Genomic DNA, 19,778 nt, shown 5'->3' with positions numbered 1-19,778 from the left:
ATTGTTTACTTCATTTCATTCATATACAAGTCCAACAATAGGTACTTTAGTTTTCTTTATTGTTCAGTTTTCTTTTTATACAGAATCAATAAAGTGAGTTTTATAAGGATGAATATTGTTTCACATTCCACGATATCAATGTTACAATAAAATAAAACGAATAAGTTCTTTTTAAATCTACTTCGAGTTATTATTAACATATCGATGAAATTTTACTTTCAATTGATAAAAATTTGACATTGTACTCAAATAATATATATCAGGGAAGTTCCGTACCGCTTCTGGCGCTTACATAGTGAGCGAAGAGCTTAAAGCTCATTCTGGCGCAGAGTCTTGTGTACTGAGCACGTCGCTTCATTGAGCCGATCGCTCCACAATCACGACTTAAACTTTTTCGTAGTTTAGTTACTGGGATGTAATGTGATAGTGATAGTGGTTTGTGGACTACTAGATGTTTTATAACGGATTTATAGTTATGGGTGAGTTGTTAACACTAATTTAAAGTCTGCTCAGATGACACATTACTTTAAAATGTTGATTTGAATAGTTTTAATGTATTAACATTAAAGTGCAAAATAAGTAAGCATGTAAAAACTCACTGCAAACATTTAATTTGAGGCAATTTTATATTTCGAATTATATATTCCAGTTTTATGTCCTTAGCTGGAAAAATATTATTTTTAATAAATTAAAAAACGCGATAGCGTGACAATAATATAAACGCCGATTGGAATTATTTAAAAAAAATATCGTTGTGTATTCTGTGTATTTAGATTTGAGCAGCGCATATTTGCTTTGAGTATGGTTTGACTTTACGTTTCATTGCGTATAACAAATATAACAATTAAGGTAGCAACTGACAGTATACTAGGTAAGAGCAGTGTCAAAAAATTAAAGAAATTTGAATAAAATGTGTTTTAAAAAAACCTTTACAAAATGTACCTGATGTGACCCATGACCGTGATGCGTAACCGTGTTTAAATAAAGGGAACAATACCGATCATAACGATAATCTTTCCTTTCTAAGCGCCGGCGCATTGCGGAAGTAATGTTAGAGTTCCGATGAAAACTCATTTATGGTTCTCCTATATAATTTGGGGGTGTTGAGTTTCTCAAAGGATTTTACTATTCAGTACTTGCAGCTAAAATACTATTAACGGACATCCCATGGTGTTTTTAAACGCTCTAACAACTGTGTTTAATGGTAATTGAGAGATCTGTGATTGTTCTCTTGGAAATCATATTTTTTTTCTATATCCGACTTGAAGGATTTGTAAGCAATGTGACTGTAATCGGACACCCCATTGTATTCATTTTTAGTCGAAATTGTAAACGTTCCTAATATTAATAATGGCAGTGTAATTAATGTTGAGTTTTTGTACGAACTTTTAAAGTAAATGCAAGATCATTTATCAGAATAAAAGACAATTTAGTTCCTGTACGTTATATCGCAAGCATTCTTAGAAGGTAATTATCGCAATTGGAGAATTTCCTCCGACTGCATGAAGGTATTTCTTTCACCTCAGAATTTTTAATATTGACACAAGTTTGAGGAATTCTTTAAACGTAATTTCCAGCCTATACTTAAATAATTTTTTCCTCGTAACGTATATTAGAGAAAAATATTATTTATTAAATAAGCTTTTAGTTGAAACAAATTACTTAAATGTAAATCATCAATCGCTATTATACCAATTTACTAAAAAAACTTTACAAACAAATCGCTGTGAATTTAAAACATCTGTTGAGTGAATTATTTATTTTTGCAATTGAACATATTCCGAAGGTTTTAAAGTGGTGTACAATGAAGCTAACCAAACAAAGACAGTTCTATGATACTGGAATATCGCCAAAAGCTTTAGGGAAAAGCTGATTTTCAGAGAGCAACGCTCACAAAGCATTTTTTTCACAACCCCTTATTACTATTTTGCAACATTAATGGAAATTAGTAACTTTGGCACAGAGCGTAGCTGCTAAAATAGAGAAGAGTATCTCTGTGTTGATGGTGTTTCTTTTTTCTCGAGTATTAAAATGTACATTATTCCTTTTTAGGTTTAGTAGACATACATATATTTTTTTGCGTATAACGTTAATTTCGATGTATTTAATTGAATTATGAAATATATGTTTTACCTATAGAAAACTTATGTTGCATATCGTATATATTGTAAGTTGTTTTTTTCTCACTATTTATACTCGAAAATTATTATTATGCCTAACCCTACAAAATTGAAAAGAAATATTATATTCTTATAAAAATATATCGTCAGTTCTTGAGATGTTCCGTTTTATTGAATAAGAACTCAAAAGTGAATAGTCAATACACATTAAATGGACCGTTAAGACAACTCAGTTACCATTTATCATTTTAAAGAGCTTAATCTCGTTTAAAATGCAGCGGGTTATTCAGTTTAGTCTTAGTCTTTATTTATGTTTTGTGACTTATATTGAAAACTTAGTGGCTAGTTGGTAATACACAATGCTATGTGTTATATACACTGGTTCCCTGGCACTAATTACTTAAAAGGAACTACTGTATGTGCCCATACATTGTAAACAATTCTGGTAAATAAACCATTTTTGTTTTATTTGTAACTGTAACGTGGACCAGTGTTGGCCAAGTGGCTACAACGGTTTCTTCGCTCGAACCGTGAAGAAAAACATCGTGAGGACACCGGCTTGCCTTAGACCCAAACTGTCGACGGCGTGTGTCAGGCACAGGAGGCTAAGAGCTATTACGCACTGTCGACTTGTCGCCGGCGACTCGGTCACTTCGGCGACCAAAACATAGGCAACTAGGCAGGAGACCAAGCCGAGCGACAGTATTAAGTACATTCGTATATATACGTCTGGACGTATATATACGAACGACTGGTCGTTACGACAGTTGCTCGCAGTGTGAATGCTTCCATTTGAAGCCATGCTCCTATTGGTCGCCAGCGACCGGCAGTCGCTTGTGTGTCGCCACGACGCGGCGAGTCGCCCAGTCGCTTGGGCGACCGACGACCAAGTGCGTAGACATCTATTTAAACTGTAGAAACTCACAGTCGTCAGCGACCGAGTCGCCGGCGACAAGTCGACAGTGCGTAATAGCTCTAATCACCTACTCGCATTTACAAATGATCATGGAACAGATACAGAATACTCAAAAAGGTTGTAGCGTCACTGATTTATTTTTATTTTATAACGTTATAGCATTAACAAGACTTTGTTTATATAATTAACACTGATTGTTTAATTAAAAAATTATATACAACAACACAAAGGCACAGTGTCCATAAATGAGCTAAGACATCATAATGCTGGACAAACGATTTAATTCGCAGTAGTACATTATTGACATCAGCTAAATTGCTTACATCCATCGAGTCATCATTCTAAGAAAGTGCAAAGTATTAACTCTGATAGAAAAGGTCAACAAACATTCGCACGAAATGCTTATTAATCAACTTGCTCAAAGCAAGTATTATGATAGACGATAGTACTTAATTCAGCGGTTCAAGCAGTAATTTTTATTAGTTTATTATAGAAAATAAAAATAATATTCACTGCAAAACTAAATATGACGACATGAAACAACCACAATAGCATCTGCGTAAGATTAGTATTACTACATAATTAGATATTAAATTATGTAGTAAAACTGGTGCGCAATGATAAATTAATTTGATCTTAGGAATCAGGAATAATCATTAGCTAGCCCTCACCAAAACATATTAAGAGATAGGTGTGTTTCATAGTATTATTGTGGATATTATTCGGCACGCAGATTGTAAGAAAATTTATTTAAATCCGCAAATGGCTACTAGTCAAATAGATGGTCATTAATACAGTTATAGCTATTCATATTTAATAAGCTAACCATTACTAAGACCTAGCTAATAAAAGAGATTTGTGACCCGGAGGAACGCAATAACTGAACAGCGTCCGAACAACGTTCTCAAACGGTCAATTGATTAAACGAAGCAATTAAGCAATCAGCCATCAATGTGGCAATGTCGCAAATGAGCGTCTCATACCCTTGTTAACTTTGTTGTTTCCGACCCCCGGGAATTTCTTTGATAGCGATTTATATACTACCATTAAGGCTGAACTCGTGAGTGATTGTTGAGGTCCTGCGAGAGTCGTGTCGGTTAATCCAAAAAAGTTCTACACTTTTAAAGTAATCGATTAAGTTTCATCGGATTTGGCTGGAAGATCTTTATATAAATACCGTGCCCTCGTGTTGTGATAAAATATATAAGTGACTGAGATCATGAACAGACCATATAATATATTATGTTCTCATCGAGTATATAAACTATTATTTCTATTATTCTTCTGAGATAAAAGAAAGATATCACTGAGTCCATGAAAATATATAATTAATACTTCACTACAAATACATTGGATTTATCTTTTTAGTTGATAATACCTATCCTCGCAAATCCATCTCCACCCACAAATGCGGAAACTGTAAGACAGGAATTACGGATGGGTCGTTAGGTCAAATTAACGTGTGTTTACCGCAAACAGAGCTAAATACAGCCTTACTCAAACTCTAGGCTTGCTACTAATCTGTAAGTGGTCTTTATAAATCTGAACCAGCCTCGGTCAGTGGAAATTACTGGGTATACGTCATAGGATGTTGTTATTAATCAGATATCCATCATTATATTGAAATATATAAACCAGCATATCTTATACTAAACGCACCAAGCCTAAGGGTTAAATTTTATAACAAATGACTTTAATTATGCAACACGTTCGGACAAAAGCATTTTATAAAGGCTAACTATGATAACGTGTGTGACACGCGGGCGATCAAAGTGATCGAGCGGGTCCGTCAACAATGCAACTTTATCGTTTTCGTTCGAAGCCAAAGCCCGCTATTGCCGGCTATAGTTTAATTGACTCCGCGGAAAATGGATGACACGTAAAGCAAAAGCATAGTGCATTCGTTTTTAAATTATACCATACATTTTGTGCTATAAAAGTAGTCGTTAATTTGCGTTGCGTGCGATGTTTTTGTAGTCATTGTCAAACCCTTTACCCACATGTCTCGATTTTTTGTCACTTAATTACTGAATGACTTGCAAGTTAACGATTATTACATTGTTAGTTACACTTAAATCGTTCTCATATCACGCTAGGGTGCTATTATCGTATAATGTATTTTTACAGGAAATGTTACGTTTTAAATAAATATTTATTTTCGTTTTAAAATATAGTTTATATTAAAATATAATATTTCCTATAATGTACGGATATAGTAATTATCCCTTAGTTTTTCCTTTAGGCTTTTTATTTGAATAAATATAACGGTTATTCGAATTCTTAAAGAGATAATGTAACAAAGTATGTGTGGCATGAAGCAAGCTTTTTGTGATTCTTAAATGTTCTTATCACTTAACCCGCAGCGTAATTAAGGAAACTCAACGGTCTTTCGTAAGAACGGTTAACCAAAGAAGGGGTTCACAAACAGGCCCTGTCCACATGTCATCAGCCCATTAAAGCTTACCCTAACAAAAAAATAATTACTTTACCAGACTTTAAAGCGGCCAGAGTTAAATCGTTTCGGACATAAGCTAATTCAATTAGAAATTAAGTTTCATTCGCCTGTTTAAATTCATCGCTATCGCGATCTTACTGATCGCTTATTTACCAAAATCAATCAATTTAATATAATAATAATTATTATATAGGACAAGGTGTAGTGTCTACAATACAATACAAACGCCATGTGGCCATGTTCTGTGATATGCAAAAAATTTTTTTTAGGATTTTCCTGATAACACATCTAGAGTAAAATAAGAAGGAGAGCAGAGTTGGACTAGTGGCTTCAGCATGCGACTCTCATCCCTGAGGTCGTAGGTTCGATCCCCGGGTGTGCACCAATGGACTTTCTTTCCATGTGCGCATTTAACATTCGCTCGCACGGTGAAGGAAATCATCGTGAGGAAACCGACATGTCTAAGAACCAAAAAAAATTGTCGACGGCGTGTGTCAGGCAATGGAGGCTGATCACCTACTTGCGTATTAGATTGAAAAATGATCATGAAACAGATTCAGAAATCTGAGGCCCAGACCTAAAGAGGTTGTAGCGCCATTGATTATTATCAATAAGGACAGACATATTTTATTACCGATTATTTCCTGTACATTCGTTTGTATAGATAAATATAAAATCCTACTGGTGGACAGCGAATATAATCGGTCGATGTATATCCTAGTATATAAAATAGGTCTCCAGAGTTTTAGTTTTTTTTTTACAATAGCTATTTCAAATGGATTCGGCTTTCTAAAATGGTGCCAAAGCTAATAATGAAAACCATATCAGTTAAGTTTAACTTTACCTACCCTTACGTTTTATGTAACGCTAACTGGGGCAGGGTTACATCATTATTAAAGGATATCTTGTATACGCTACTTGGAATGTCATTTAGCCTAGATTATTTTTCTTTTTAATTTTAACCATCTGCAATCAGCCTCTTTTCAAATCAGACTTTTATCAGATTTTATGAAATGATGGCAATTACTGAAGGCAAATCCAATATTTCTAAAGGATTTCGATTTTACAGCGGCTTGCTGACCTCCAGAGCTGTATCCCATAGTACCTTATTGGTTTTATTAGAGAAGTTTATTTTCCAGACTGTGTGCGGCTTTTCTACCTAATAGCCAGTTCATGCTACCAATAGCATGCTCCTTCTTGGATTTATATGGTCTTGCCATGTCAAGCGTTTGTCCGGATGCATGCTCAAATATTTAGCCTAGATAAATGGTCTGTTATTTTACTTGTAATAGAAATTCTATTGTACGAATTCAATTTGTACTTTCTTAGTAACTTTTTGTGAAACTGTCTCGTCGTTTCGCGTTGACCTCAGATTGAAAATTATCAAATAAATATACAAAATCATTGTTAAGCTGTAATACATTATTTGGTCTAAATCGGTGGTAAATCCTATTTCATTTATTCTTATGACTGGACCGGTTTCGAAAAATTCTTTAACATAAGAAAATAAAATATAATGACAGTTGGAACATTTATCGCCGTAACATGGCTAATAGTGACTTAAATGTTTGTAGCTATACAAATTATTTTAATAATTTATTCGTAGTTGTAGTCGTTAAACAAAACACTTCTAACCAGTATCTTTGGAGATAAATAGTTCCCAGTTGTGGAAGTAGTTACACTCGATTTAAAGCGACATTATTGAATCAACATTGGTTCGTTCATTCTAAAATAGCTCTTCAGAAGTGTAAATAAATAGGGAGATGATGTATTATTGTGTTTATTTACTCTCTATGTTCAAACGACTTCCAGTGCCGACTCTTCATCCATTGTTACTTGGATAACTATTCGACTTTATGAAGCACTGCATGAATTTCCTATTTTTGTTAAGAGTTTCAAACTTTACGTGAATATATGATAATTAGTACTATCGCACTTAGAGTCATAGATATAATACATCTTTTGGTAGATTAATTTTAATTTTAATTTGGCGATGGAACCCTATACAGGACTCGAATGCATCAATTTTTTTGATAATTTTTATTTTTATAGCCAAGTAGATAGTCTTGTGTGCCAAACACATGTCGTTAATTTTTGCGTTTAGGGTAGGCAGTTTTTCTCACGATGATTGCTTCAGCGTAGGAGCAAGTCACATAGTTGGCCATGGCCATAGTTGCCCATAGTTATGATTGGCACACATGACCAGGGTTGCTGCTAGGCTTAAATCAAATGTCGTATCTATGGGTATGGTAATAATTATATTTAAACGAAAGACCCTTGCTTCCCTTTGGATATGTTTTACTTATTAAATCAAATGCTATAAGTATTATAACTTAACAACTGAGTATAGTCATAAATGGCGAATAAGCTTAAGCTGCGTCATCTATTTCTTTAGTATTTATTAATTTAGATATTTGTATATATAGGACATCAAAATTGACATTATATTAAACCATATAAATTTAACGGATTTTTTAGATGCCAAATTTTTATATAACAGCAGAAAGGCATTACAACAAAGAATTCGATGTTTTAATGAACGATCTTTTTAATCCTATAGTGAAAAATTATGTAATTTATTTTTATAGTATTAGTCACGGGATTACGTGGCCGGATAATGCAAATTTTTGCTCGTGTACTTTATACATGTAGAAACCTAAAACACTATGTATCAGACATATTATGTTCCTGGCCAAATAATTTGTTGGGAGATTGACAATAAATTGTCTCAATATCTTTCCGTGAGTAGCCTGAGATACTTTAAAAACAAATAATCTAACTTCTTCTTCATTAGTAGTCGAACGGTGGCTGTATTATAATTTGGTAAGTTCTGTAGACAACTAGGAGTGAGTCTAAGCACTCCCTTGGGTTACACAATTTAATCTAAGCGACTGGATCTAGTAAACTTTGTCCTCGGTTTGTTTCGTTTGTAGCATAGAAAACTGTAAATCAAATTCTAGAAGTCCCCAAGTAGGTGTACATTAACGTAATAGCTAAAACTTTTAATTAATTATTTTTAAAGTTCTGTCGGAATTGAGAGTGGGCGAATAAGTACAACGGGGACAAATAACAAAGGAAATTTGTGTCAAATTAAAATAAGACAATGTAAAATTTTAAAAGCCAAAATTCTTAGTAATTCTTTCGTATAGTTTTGGATTTAGGAACATTAATATATTTTATTAAAATTATAAATAATACGTATGGTAGAATAAATTAGGTTCTGTAGAACTAGTTAAATTAGTTATATGCTTAAGCTTTACTGGACCTGTGAGTTTGCTAAACCTTCTAAAGTTGTAATAAGTGGACGCTCAATATATGTATATAGGATGTTGCAAAAGTTCTATTATATTGTTGATGGATTGATGAAAAATTTTATTAGTCTTATTCTTCAGTTAAAATACTGTTTTTTTTTACTGAAGAACTCTTAAGAGATAAGAGACAGATAGTACGTTGCATTCACACTGACGTATGTTTATGAATAAGAAGTTACATATTTACCTTATTGCAAAAAAAAACAAAACAAGTAGTTATAAATTATTATTTAACAAAAATAAAGATTAAAACACAGCGCAGGAGTTTCAGCTTTTGAATATGATTATGGTTTCTCTGTTTCTGGAGTTTCGCCCTAGAAGTAGGTAATTAACCACTGAGCAAGAGTTCTTTGACAGATAGTTTAACGTATTTTATTATTCGAGGAAGTAGGAATCAAAGGGTTAATAAGTACTTTGTGAGTAAACATTGGTTAGTCAATGAAAATGGGGGAACTAAAAATACAACGAGAGATGCTTTCTCTTATAATAATATTTGTCCTAGCATTGGACATGTCCTGGATTTCCGATGCGGTTAGATAAATATAAATTTATTAAAGTAATATAAAATTGAACATTTTTTATTTAAATAAATGATATTTTATATTAAAAATTATTATAAAATTTAGTTTATTTACTCGGGCAGTATAATGTGATAGAAGACGCGATTATTTAATGTTCTGAAAAAAATAAATTAGCGTAAAAATTAATATACCTAATATTTAACCTAATAAGACGAAAGACGCATTCTCACTAAATCGGACTATCTATGTAGAATTTTTATGTGTCTCTACACAAAATAACCAAGTTAAATCATAGTAAGACTCTAAATCCTATGGTCTATGGTTTGCGTTCACAAGCTGACTGAGCAAAAAGTATAGTAAAGTCTTCGTGTTACTTTGGACAAAAAATACATTTACAATGTTTTTTAAGTTATAACTCAATAAAACATTGGCTTACCAAATCTTAATACATATTTGTTTACTGGTTATGTATGATTTTATTGTTAAATAAATACACGACTTATTTGTAAAACGAAGAGTGTATTTATTTATCGTTGATTATTATTCGAACGGATAATTTTTTCCTCGCTTGGCTTGGCTTATATTTACGACATTTTTACATGTTTTTCAGCGATAACATGATATTAGATTGAGAGAACTAAATAAAGTCCTCTAAAAGTAATAGTCTAACTGATCTTCTTTTAACGTTGCAGTTAAATTGTGTGTAAATCATCATTATGGGAGAACCAATTCAGTATTATGTTAAAAAATCAAACACGTTGTAATTTTTAATACATACATTTGCCTGTATCTAATTATATGAAAGGTGGTCAGTCGCCAGACTAAAAATATTGAAGAACCTCAGTTTATAGTTATTAGATATTAGAAAAACAACTGCAGAGAGGGAATGCTCAAATACGGATAATACGGCTGGCCTTTTATTTCTACGTACTCGATTAACACCTAATGTAAATCGTGAAATATCCGACATCAAAGACCAAGATATGGACGATGTGTCTTAGACTCAGACTGTACTCACTACCTACTACTACAACTACCTACATAAACAATTGTCCATTAATCAAATAAAAATCAACATTTTTATTATCTATAATAACAAATTTTATATACGCCGCATAATAATTTTTAATTTCATTATACTGTATCTTCTGTGCCTTTAAGAGTATCTATTAGTAAAGTATTTTTATCTCGGTATAAATATAATTTTAAATTATAATATTAAATTTTAAAGGGTATTTACAATATTCGTTACCTACATAGTAATAAGAATAAAAATGGATAAAAAGAAAACTAAAATAAATTTAAAAAATACTTCCAATACATATTTTTTAATATTTTTTTATAACTTAATCAAAGATCGAATTAGTATCTAAATCAACGCAATAATTTAAACTATTTAACCTGTTGAAATATTATAACAATGTCGCCATATTTTGTTAAGTTAATGTATATAGAAATACTATTGATTGGTAGTATTTCTGATATTCCGTTGGATTTTGTAATTTTTCGAAATTTAGTAAAGTTTTGATGCTTAGTACGTAAATCTTATACACCATTAACGTATACTTTTTAATAAAAAAAAAATTCGAGTCTATAAATTCTGTATAATGTGATATGAGATATCGTGAATGAGACTAATTTCACTCTCACGTGTCTCTCATCAATCACACAGCGTTGATAATTAAAATTTACACATAATAATGGTTATAAAAGCTTATTTAGCGAAACTCCCGGCGGATGGTGTGAAATTAATGAAACGGGTGCGGTAATGGTGACCCGCAGTGTTTAGAGTTTGTAGTTGCGAATAATTACCATTTTTTCTTTAACTTTAACGTTCAACTTATTATTTTTAAACCACCAGACATTTAAATTTGGTTTAAAATTATTTATTAACCTAGTTAGATAGTTACTAGTTTATGGACTGGTTTGGCTAATTGATATAACACGAAATTTATGCATAATTTATAATAATTTAAAAGTACACAATGCGTTTAAGTGGCAAAGCAGTCGGCTTTTTGTAATACAATTAATATGTGACAAAAATACTTAAGAACCTCTTAGACGTTACGGTATATTCCAAGATTGAAATTATATAACAAAATCAAATAATACTTAGTACTAAAGATGCAATATAACGTCAAACTTTTAGGTTAAATTGCAATTACGGGAGTGACTGACACAGGTGATTTTGCTCTTTATAACTGCTTGTTTATAAACTGTGGTGTATATGCTTTTGTAAATTAGGGAAATGAAGTCTGGCTGCGTGTAACGAACAAAATAATGATTATTGATATTTGGGGCACATTAAAAATTCAATATTAATTTTTGTATCGACAGCTAAAACAAATTTAAATGTACACCTCAAAATAATACAATAACGTAGCTTTATAACGGCGAGCATCACGTAAATGTTGAAAAAAAGCTTTAGTAAAAAAACTTTTTATTAAAGCTTTTTTTGAAGCTTTTTCAATTTTGATTACATATTTATTGTAATAATGACAATGATAATATTTTACGATTTATTATCACTAATAAACCAGTCTAAACATAATCCTTCGAGAAAAGAGCGTAACAATTCTCTGAAGCCTGGCAACGAACGAGCCTTCTGACAGCATGAGTGTCCATGGGCACTTCAGGTGAGTCATTTGTTCTGCCATTCTATAAAAATAAATAAATTATACAAAATGTTTGTTGTAAAGAGTGAACTGATCTTCGTTACAATGTGGCGTCAGTGACTCCCTATATAGCTAAAACTGACAGTTGTCAAATGACATCTATTATGTTGAAAATGTACATTGGAAATAAGATCTAGAAAAATCGTAATATAAAATTCTGATATACATACCCCAATCGAATGATGGAATAATATACCTCCACGGATCCGCAGCTGCAAATTATCCGTTAGAGCTTTATAAAAACCAACTTGTGCAGGAATGATAAATAATTTAATACAAATGAAGCATTTACAAGATAAGGCACAGTACCGCCAGCTATACGTGGATGTTCGGAGATGTAATTTTTCTTTTTAAAAAGCGTTTTATATTCACGACACCAATCAATGCGCTCAAATATTCTCTTTAAAATATTGATTTCAAAATCCATAATAACTTTACGTTCTCACAAGTAACTATCATGTGACCTTATCAGTTTGATGTTATTCAATTCAATTATTCAATAATCACAAAAATATGAAATAATGTATCTTTTATTATAGGTAATTGTCGTTTGTGGCTATTAAATAAACAAATTTTCACGAAAACGTTTAACAAATCTGAGGCCTTAAAATAGGTTGTAGCGCCACTGTTTCTTTATCTAAACTATTATATATATATATCCTAAGCACCCGATACATGGCGATGGCGATTTTTTTTTAATTAGGAAGCCATCCATAGACTATGTCACATAAACGAGTAAAGATGGTGTTACAATGACGAAAAATTCCTCTGATCATGTCGGAAGTCCTGTGTTTAGTTTACTGACCGCAAACACCCGCCATGCTGTATTTATTTATTTTTGTACACGTATTACGCTTGTAGACCACCCGAAACGGTTTAACCAATTATATTCTGTTTCAAGTGCTGATGGGTCTCGGGGCAGTATATCACTATTATTTTGGCAAGTAGGTGATCTGTATTCTGTACCTATTTACTAACGTGATGAATTGGTCGGGACTCGAACTCAGGTTGAGTATTTTCAGTAAGTTATTTTAACGCCATTAGGCGTATGAAAACCAATTACTCTTACTTATTTAAATTTCTTTATTTCCACTTTGTTAAGTACCTTTACTCTTTAAGAAGTCCTTAAAAATGTAATTAGTTTTATGTAAATTTAGGTATAGATTTATCTTTTTTAAATAGTTTTGTCTCAATAAATGAGGTTTATTTATATAATTACTGTTTTAATGTAATTTAATTTTTTTTTGTGTGTGATGCAGGTAAAAGATTTCTACCCAAATAAACGAATCTTTAATTAGAAATTTTCTCCTTATAAACGAGATTACCAGCTTTCTTATGTACTTATTACAGGCCTGTTATGGCTTTTATTTATTTATTTACAGTTCGTTGCAAGATATACAGTATGTGACAATTGAAATAATTAATCAATAAGGAGCGAAACGGGCGGCCTTATCCGATTTCTTCCCGGCAAAAACTGTAAGAAAATAAAATAACTACATAAGATATACAATTACTTAGACAATGGACGGAACAAAGCAGTAATAACATACGTAGACACGACATACAGTATGTGATAGGATTTCAAGGATACAGTTTTCGGAAGAGTGAAGGCTATAGCTATGGGCTCCGAAGAATATAAACTCATTATTGACGAAGAAGGAATTTAAGGATGGAATATAAGAGATGGTGGAGGAGGCAAGCCGCTTAAGGAATGCAGATATGTGGTCGTACTTTCTTATTTATAATTCATATACAAATACTTATATATCTTCATCATTAATTATACGGAAGAAGGGAAATATTTTAGGGCAACTTTTCTTTATTCCGGACGTTTTTAGTTCACAAAAAATGCATTGACGAATGTAAGGAGCTGAAGCCTTGTGGCCGATCGTCATTTGTCAAACGACAGATCGTCCAACGACTTAAGGTTGGCTTCACACTTATATGTGTAGCATTCGTTATAAAAACATATATTAGTTTTAGACTTTTTAAGGCCAGGGCTATCAATTTATTCCTAAAGAGGTATGTAAATAACGATTTCAATACAATTATTTAGTACCATGTAAAACAATTTAATATTATTACTATTCATGTAAAAATAAAATATTCAACTTCGCATGTTTACACAAATGTTCCAAATCTGCTTGCGTGTTCTTGTTTCGATCACGTTAATACATTACGTCATTGCCGACATAATGGCAAATCGTTTAATGCGCCCATAAAATTGTTGCTAAAGCATCTGCTCCACGTTCGCAGTGTGCACGCGCCTTAACAGCTCCCTCGACGTAAAGCACTTGATTAATGTTCGTAAAACCCCAATTAAAGGCACTCCCTAACGTTTAAACTTCACCCGTATAGAACTAACAGCTGTTTTGTAAGAATAGCCAGTACTGCCGTGGTGCAGTTTGTAACTAAAACATACTGCCACGTCATACAGTTTAGACATTATCGAATGCTAATTGAGATTAATGACATCATTATTACTCTGTGGAATGCTTATATGTATTTTAAACTAATATAGATGCTTCTGTTAGTCATTTGTTTTTTAAGGCTCGTTCATTTCCACGAAAGTGATGGGTACACGTTCTTTCGGATGCACTTGATTGTTATACTATGCAGGATGGCAGTTCCTTATACAAATCTACAGCTGGTAACATTATAAAAAATAAATATTAATTTTAATGTTTAACATTTAAGCATTTATTTACTTGGTTTGACGTTAAACTAGACTTAGGTTGGATTGAATTGGTTTAATGTATAGAATTGATTTAATATTGCAAGGTAACTTTTTCAGGTTCATTTAATTAAAAGGGCATATAATAAAAACAGCGTCCGATTGCGTGGTAGATACGATTCTCAAAGGAGTTTCAGAGGTTCTTGTTGGCCAAAATTAAGTTCGGCTATGCTCGACCAAGTTTCCGTGTTAAGAAATCACTGTAACGAGAGTTGGCTCGTCTTGGTCCTTTAATATCTTTGTGCCAGTAAAATATTGTTGTATTAAGTAATTTTTTTAATGGAAATGGAAAGCTTCCTAGTTTTTTAATAATGCTAATTCAGGAAGTAGTAAGTTTTTCTTTTATTGTGTATACCCATACAACCATTACGATACATTCAAGATTTAAAAATTTACTAATTTATTTTTGACATTATACATATAATTTGTATTTACAATTTTCTTAATCTGCAAAGTAATAATGAAAATAAAAGAAAATTAAAACAAATTTAAAATATTGGTTGTTTGTAAAGTAGGTTTACGATCGAGATGTTTACGTGATAACGTCTTATTGGTGATATAAGTTTTTGGGAAGTAAGGAATTAATGAAGATAACAATTTTTTCAAATTTTAAATTACATCTATCGTTTTATTCACACTTTTGATGATAAATTTCGGGTGTAAAATGACAAGTTTACTTATTCGACTATGATATACATTTTTCTTCATACATTCACGGAATGACTGGCGGCGCTCGAGATGAGACGGGAGATCGGTCCGTCTCTCTCTCGTTATACCTGCGATCGCGCTCGTGAGGTTTTGGTGTGACACAAGTTTCTGAACATGTCACCCGACTAAAACGATTTTAAAGACGTTATCACGTCAAAAAGTTTGGTCCCTGTAGCAGTGTACCTTTAACGCTGGCAGCATATCCTCGCTGTATTGCGAAACTTATTCGTTGAGCCAGGAAAGCGCCAGCTCTGGGGTCACCGGTACCATTTACCAGGCGCCAACTTAAATATTTAATTAGCGACTGTGCACTTGAAACCCACGGTCCAAGAGTCTCAACTGCAAAATAAATATATATATATATATATATATATATGATTTAAATAGATTTATACCCGCGAACTCGAAATCAGTAATAAAAATAGAGTGGGACCAGATAAGCATGCAGCATTATATTTTTATAAAAAACAATAATACAATATTATTTGACCACAAATAATAACGTTTTTGTTTTAATTTATTTAATTAATGTTACATTATACGAGTTAACTTTCCTTCCAGGCCATAAAATTATGAAAAAAAACGTTTTCTTTTGTTCTATGTCAGTACCAACATTCTGTCAACTTACTTCAAAAATGATTAAGCCTAAGTAACCTTCGCTTTATAATAGACTTCTACACTAATATTATCTCTCTGCATATGTTTCGAATCCATTGTTCAGTCAGGTACTGTGTCAGTTATCCTTCATAACATTTTCATTTTATGCTTTCAAAGAGAGGTTACTAAAGTAAATAAGTATACATACCGAGCATTGTACTTCTATTTCTATAAGCCTTTTATGGTGAATTTTAATTAGTCCTTTCTTTATAAAGAATAAAAGGACCAATTTTTTAATATTTTTCTAAAAACATTCAAACAAGTGACTACTTTTCTCAATGCGATTAATAATAATAATGACTTATTTAATATTTATTTCAGATTATATCCATATGTTCAGTAAGATTTAGTAACAGTTCGGTCTTAGATGCTATGTTAGTATTGGTTAGTAAACAAAACAAATAGTAGAGCATGGACACTATACTAACCTTTTAAGATATGCGTGTTCTTTGTGTTCAACACATTCAGGATACTATTGGAGCTGTGTCTAACACGTTGCATCAAGGAGGCACCCTTTTACGAACGATGACATTAAAACAATTCGGGTCTCAGCAAACATACCTGACACACTGCAGAACTTTGGCATGCCCAATAGAAACCAGCCCTGCGATTCTGTAACTCACTTCACGAACTCACACAGCGGTTTTCGCATCGGCGGTCGCTCTCAAATCAGTCGTGAAGCAGTCATTTTATGATTTGGCATTCTGAAAAGGTGGGAGCTTGTAGTTTATTGTTTATTAGAATGCCAAATCATAAAATGACTGCTTCACGACTGATTTGAGAGCGACCGCCGATGCGAAAACCGCTGTGTGAGTTCGTGAAGTGAGTTACAGAATCGCAGGGCTGTACGTGTTGTTATACTGAATATGGACCGTATTCAATGCCTTCTAAACGGGCATACGCTGCTCGAGTAAAATGTTTATGATTCATTTGATTTGTAAATACGTGAGGTGTTCCCAGATAAATAACATCGATTTTAAGGCATAATTGTTTGAAATAGGCTGATCACTAATTAGATTACAGATATTTGATTATGTAAATGTATCTAATGGGTACGTATGGGTCTCAACACCCTTAATGCACTGAGACAAGCTGAGGATAGAGTGGTCTGGAGGCAGCAAGTCGACGCATTGGTTAAGGCTCTTCAAGACAGGCACGACCATTAGTAATGAAGGAGAAGATCTATTAGTATGAATAGCTCGAACCTACTCCTGGAAAATGTTACGAAATTCACACGTCACTCTTACCGTTCATTAACAAAAATATTTTAATGAAAGGAAAACTCAGTAGCGAAAATATACTTAAAATTATTTATACTTCAATGGATATTCGAAAAATGAGATTTTCTATAACGCGAGAGAACTTCGTTAACTTTTCTGCCGCCTTTTATCCTCGTTGTAGTTTATTTATTATTCGTATTGTTTAAACAATTTACAAGCTCTTTTGTGTAGAAAATTTCTTCTTGAAAATGTCTAGTTAAGCAAGTTAAAAATAGCTAATTATAAAGTTAGCATAAAACATCGTTCAGTGTCAAATGTTTAAATAAATGTATGAAAAAAATAAATGGCATAAAATGTTTGGCGCCAAAGCAGGCACAGATCATTTAAAGTAGGAATATGTCATTGACTATAGAATATCCAATCCAATCTATATAGTCTATATCCAGAATTGGAAGTTACAGAGAAAGGGCTCAGATACATGACTAAACTCATTTTCGCATTTACTAGAGTATAGAACTTATGTTTGAACAGATTTAATAGGTTCAATCACAACTTATGCGATTGAATAAAGTAATGTATGAAACTTTATACAGCAAAACTAAAGCACAAGGTATATCAGTGGGTATACATATAATAATCGAGTATTTAAAGGTGTCAATAATGTTACGTGTATGATATTATGTATAAAATTCGACGCATTTAGCGTTCAGTTTTTAATAAAACTTTTGACAATATATGATTACTAGCTGTACCCAGCCACGCTTCGCTGTGGCACATTGTGATTGAATGGTTGCGAAATGAGAAACAAAACAAAGAATACATTTCATATAAGCAATACTTGAAAAAAATGAAAAACTAAAAAAAAAAAATTATAAAAATAAATAAAAACAATCATTCATGCGGATTATATATCATGCTAAAATTTCAGCTCGATCGGTGCTAAACTTTTTGAGTTTTTGGAGCGTTGTGTACGCTTCACGCAACCAACATAACATTTATATTATAATAATACATATACATATAGAATATGATTCTGAGAAGGAACTTATTTCTTATATATTAAACACTGAAGTGGGAATAATGGGTATGCAATTAATTATGAACGTCGCTGGGGCTCTAGCAAATTTACATTCCTATTTTGTATAGTGCTCTTTTGTATCACATACAAGTATTTTTTCCTTTTGTTTCAGGTCACCATCTGAGATGAGATCCCACTTAGCTTGTAGCTTGAGCCGATAGTGGACAGATAAAATGGCGATATCACGGCTATGCTCACGTTTACTGCTCCTTGTCTTCTTATTATTATGTAAAGGTATGTTGATTAAATTTTGTTGTATCCGAAAACCTTTGAGACTGAAGTTTTCTTTGACAAAATTTAATTATTTATAAGAATTATATGAAATAAAACAAACTACGGATAATCTACTTTGGTATATTTATAAACGGAATTATTATTGGAATTTGAATGACAAAATAATTTTTAACTAACAGATTATATCCATAAAACAAAACACACCCGGTATTTTAATAATTTTGCAGTTCAAACAAAGACAATATATTTATAATACCTATTATATCCTTCCTAATTTCTTTACAAAGCTATTGTTGTAAAATATGATATACTCTTAATCTGGATCGTAACACAGGTTGCCAAATGGCCAGTAGCTCGCCTGTTGACCCAGATACTATCACCATTAGATCGTGATGAAGCTTAGTTTAACGGTTGAACCCTTAGCGCTTCTGACCTGCCTATACTATGTTAGCAAGTTTCTAATTTATGCAAGTTATGCTATCGTGTATTATCGACCTAAGACCTGCAGGGATTTGCACTTTGTGCAGAAATTTTGTATGAAACTTACAGTGGCATGTTATCTTTTAAATAATTACATAAAAACTGTAGAACAGTATTAATCAAATCATTCAATTAACAATAGGATTGTACCTAATGAATTACAATTTCGAATATTTGAAAATACTATCCAATACATGAAATTTTTTATGAGATTTATTAATTACAGTGGCTCGCATGTTATCTTTTAAAATACTGTAGAATAGTTTTAATAGACTCATTGAATTAACAATACGATTGTACCTGATGAATAGCATCTTCGAATATTTGAAAATACCAAGTCCCTTTGGTAGAGAGTGTTACAGGATATAAAAGAAAAATTATAAAACTCAAGGAACTGCAGCGTGAATTCTCAATTCTAATTAAACTTCGCAAAAATCCGGCTCGAACACTGCAATGTTTTTCATAATCGGTAAGTTGAAATGGCGCCGCGCGAAAAGACGCTTAAAACTTTCGCTTTTTAATGAAGCGTCACAGGATATTTTTATGTTCTTCTTGAATAAAATATATTCGTCGCTTTTTATTGAAATTACCCTCCCCGTGGATGGAAGAAAAGAATTAAAATCGCATTAGGAAATCCCGTTTCCGCCTAACTTTTCCACTGTCTGCGCG

The 19,778-nt window shown here is 32.4% G+C and overlaps 1 protein-coding gene across 1 annotated transcript in view; it reads left to right on the top strand.

Annotated features, from left to right (window-relative positions):
* The first annotated feature begins 331 nt into the window (after positions 1-331).
* The window catches only part of LOC125052693, a 63,050-nt gene continuing 43,603 nt past the window's right edge, over positions 332-19,778 (top strand). The window contains exons 1-2 of the mRNA XM_047653675.1: positions 332-479; positions 18,508-18,629. Of these exons, the coding sequence (XP_047509631.1) occupies positions 18,569-18,629 (61 nt within the window). The 5' untranslated portion in view covers positions 332-479; positions 18,508-18,568. The remainder of the gene's footprint in view (positions 480-18,507; positions 18,630-19,778) is intronic.

The sequence above is a fragment of the Pieris napi genome, chromosome 9 (genome assembly GCF_905475465.1).
Source record: "Pieris napi chromosome 9, ilPieNapi1.2, whole genome shotgun sequence".
Classification (NCBI taxonomy): domain Eukaryota; kingdom Metazoa; phylum Arthropoda; class Insecta; order Lepidoptera; family Pieridae; genus Pieris; species Pieris napi.
Note: the sequence above shows the minus strand (reverse complement) of the source record. Positions and strands in the feature narration are given on the sequence as shown.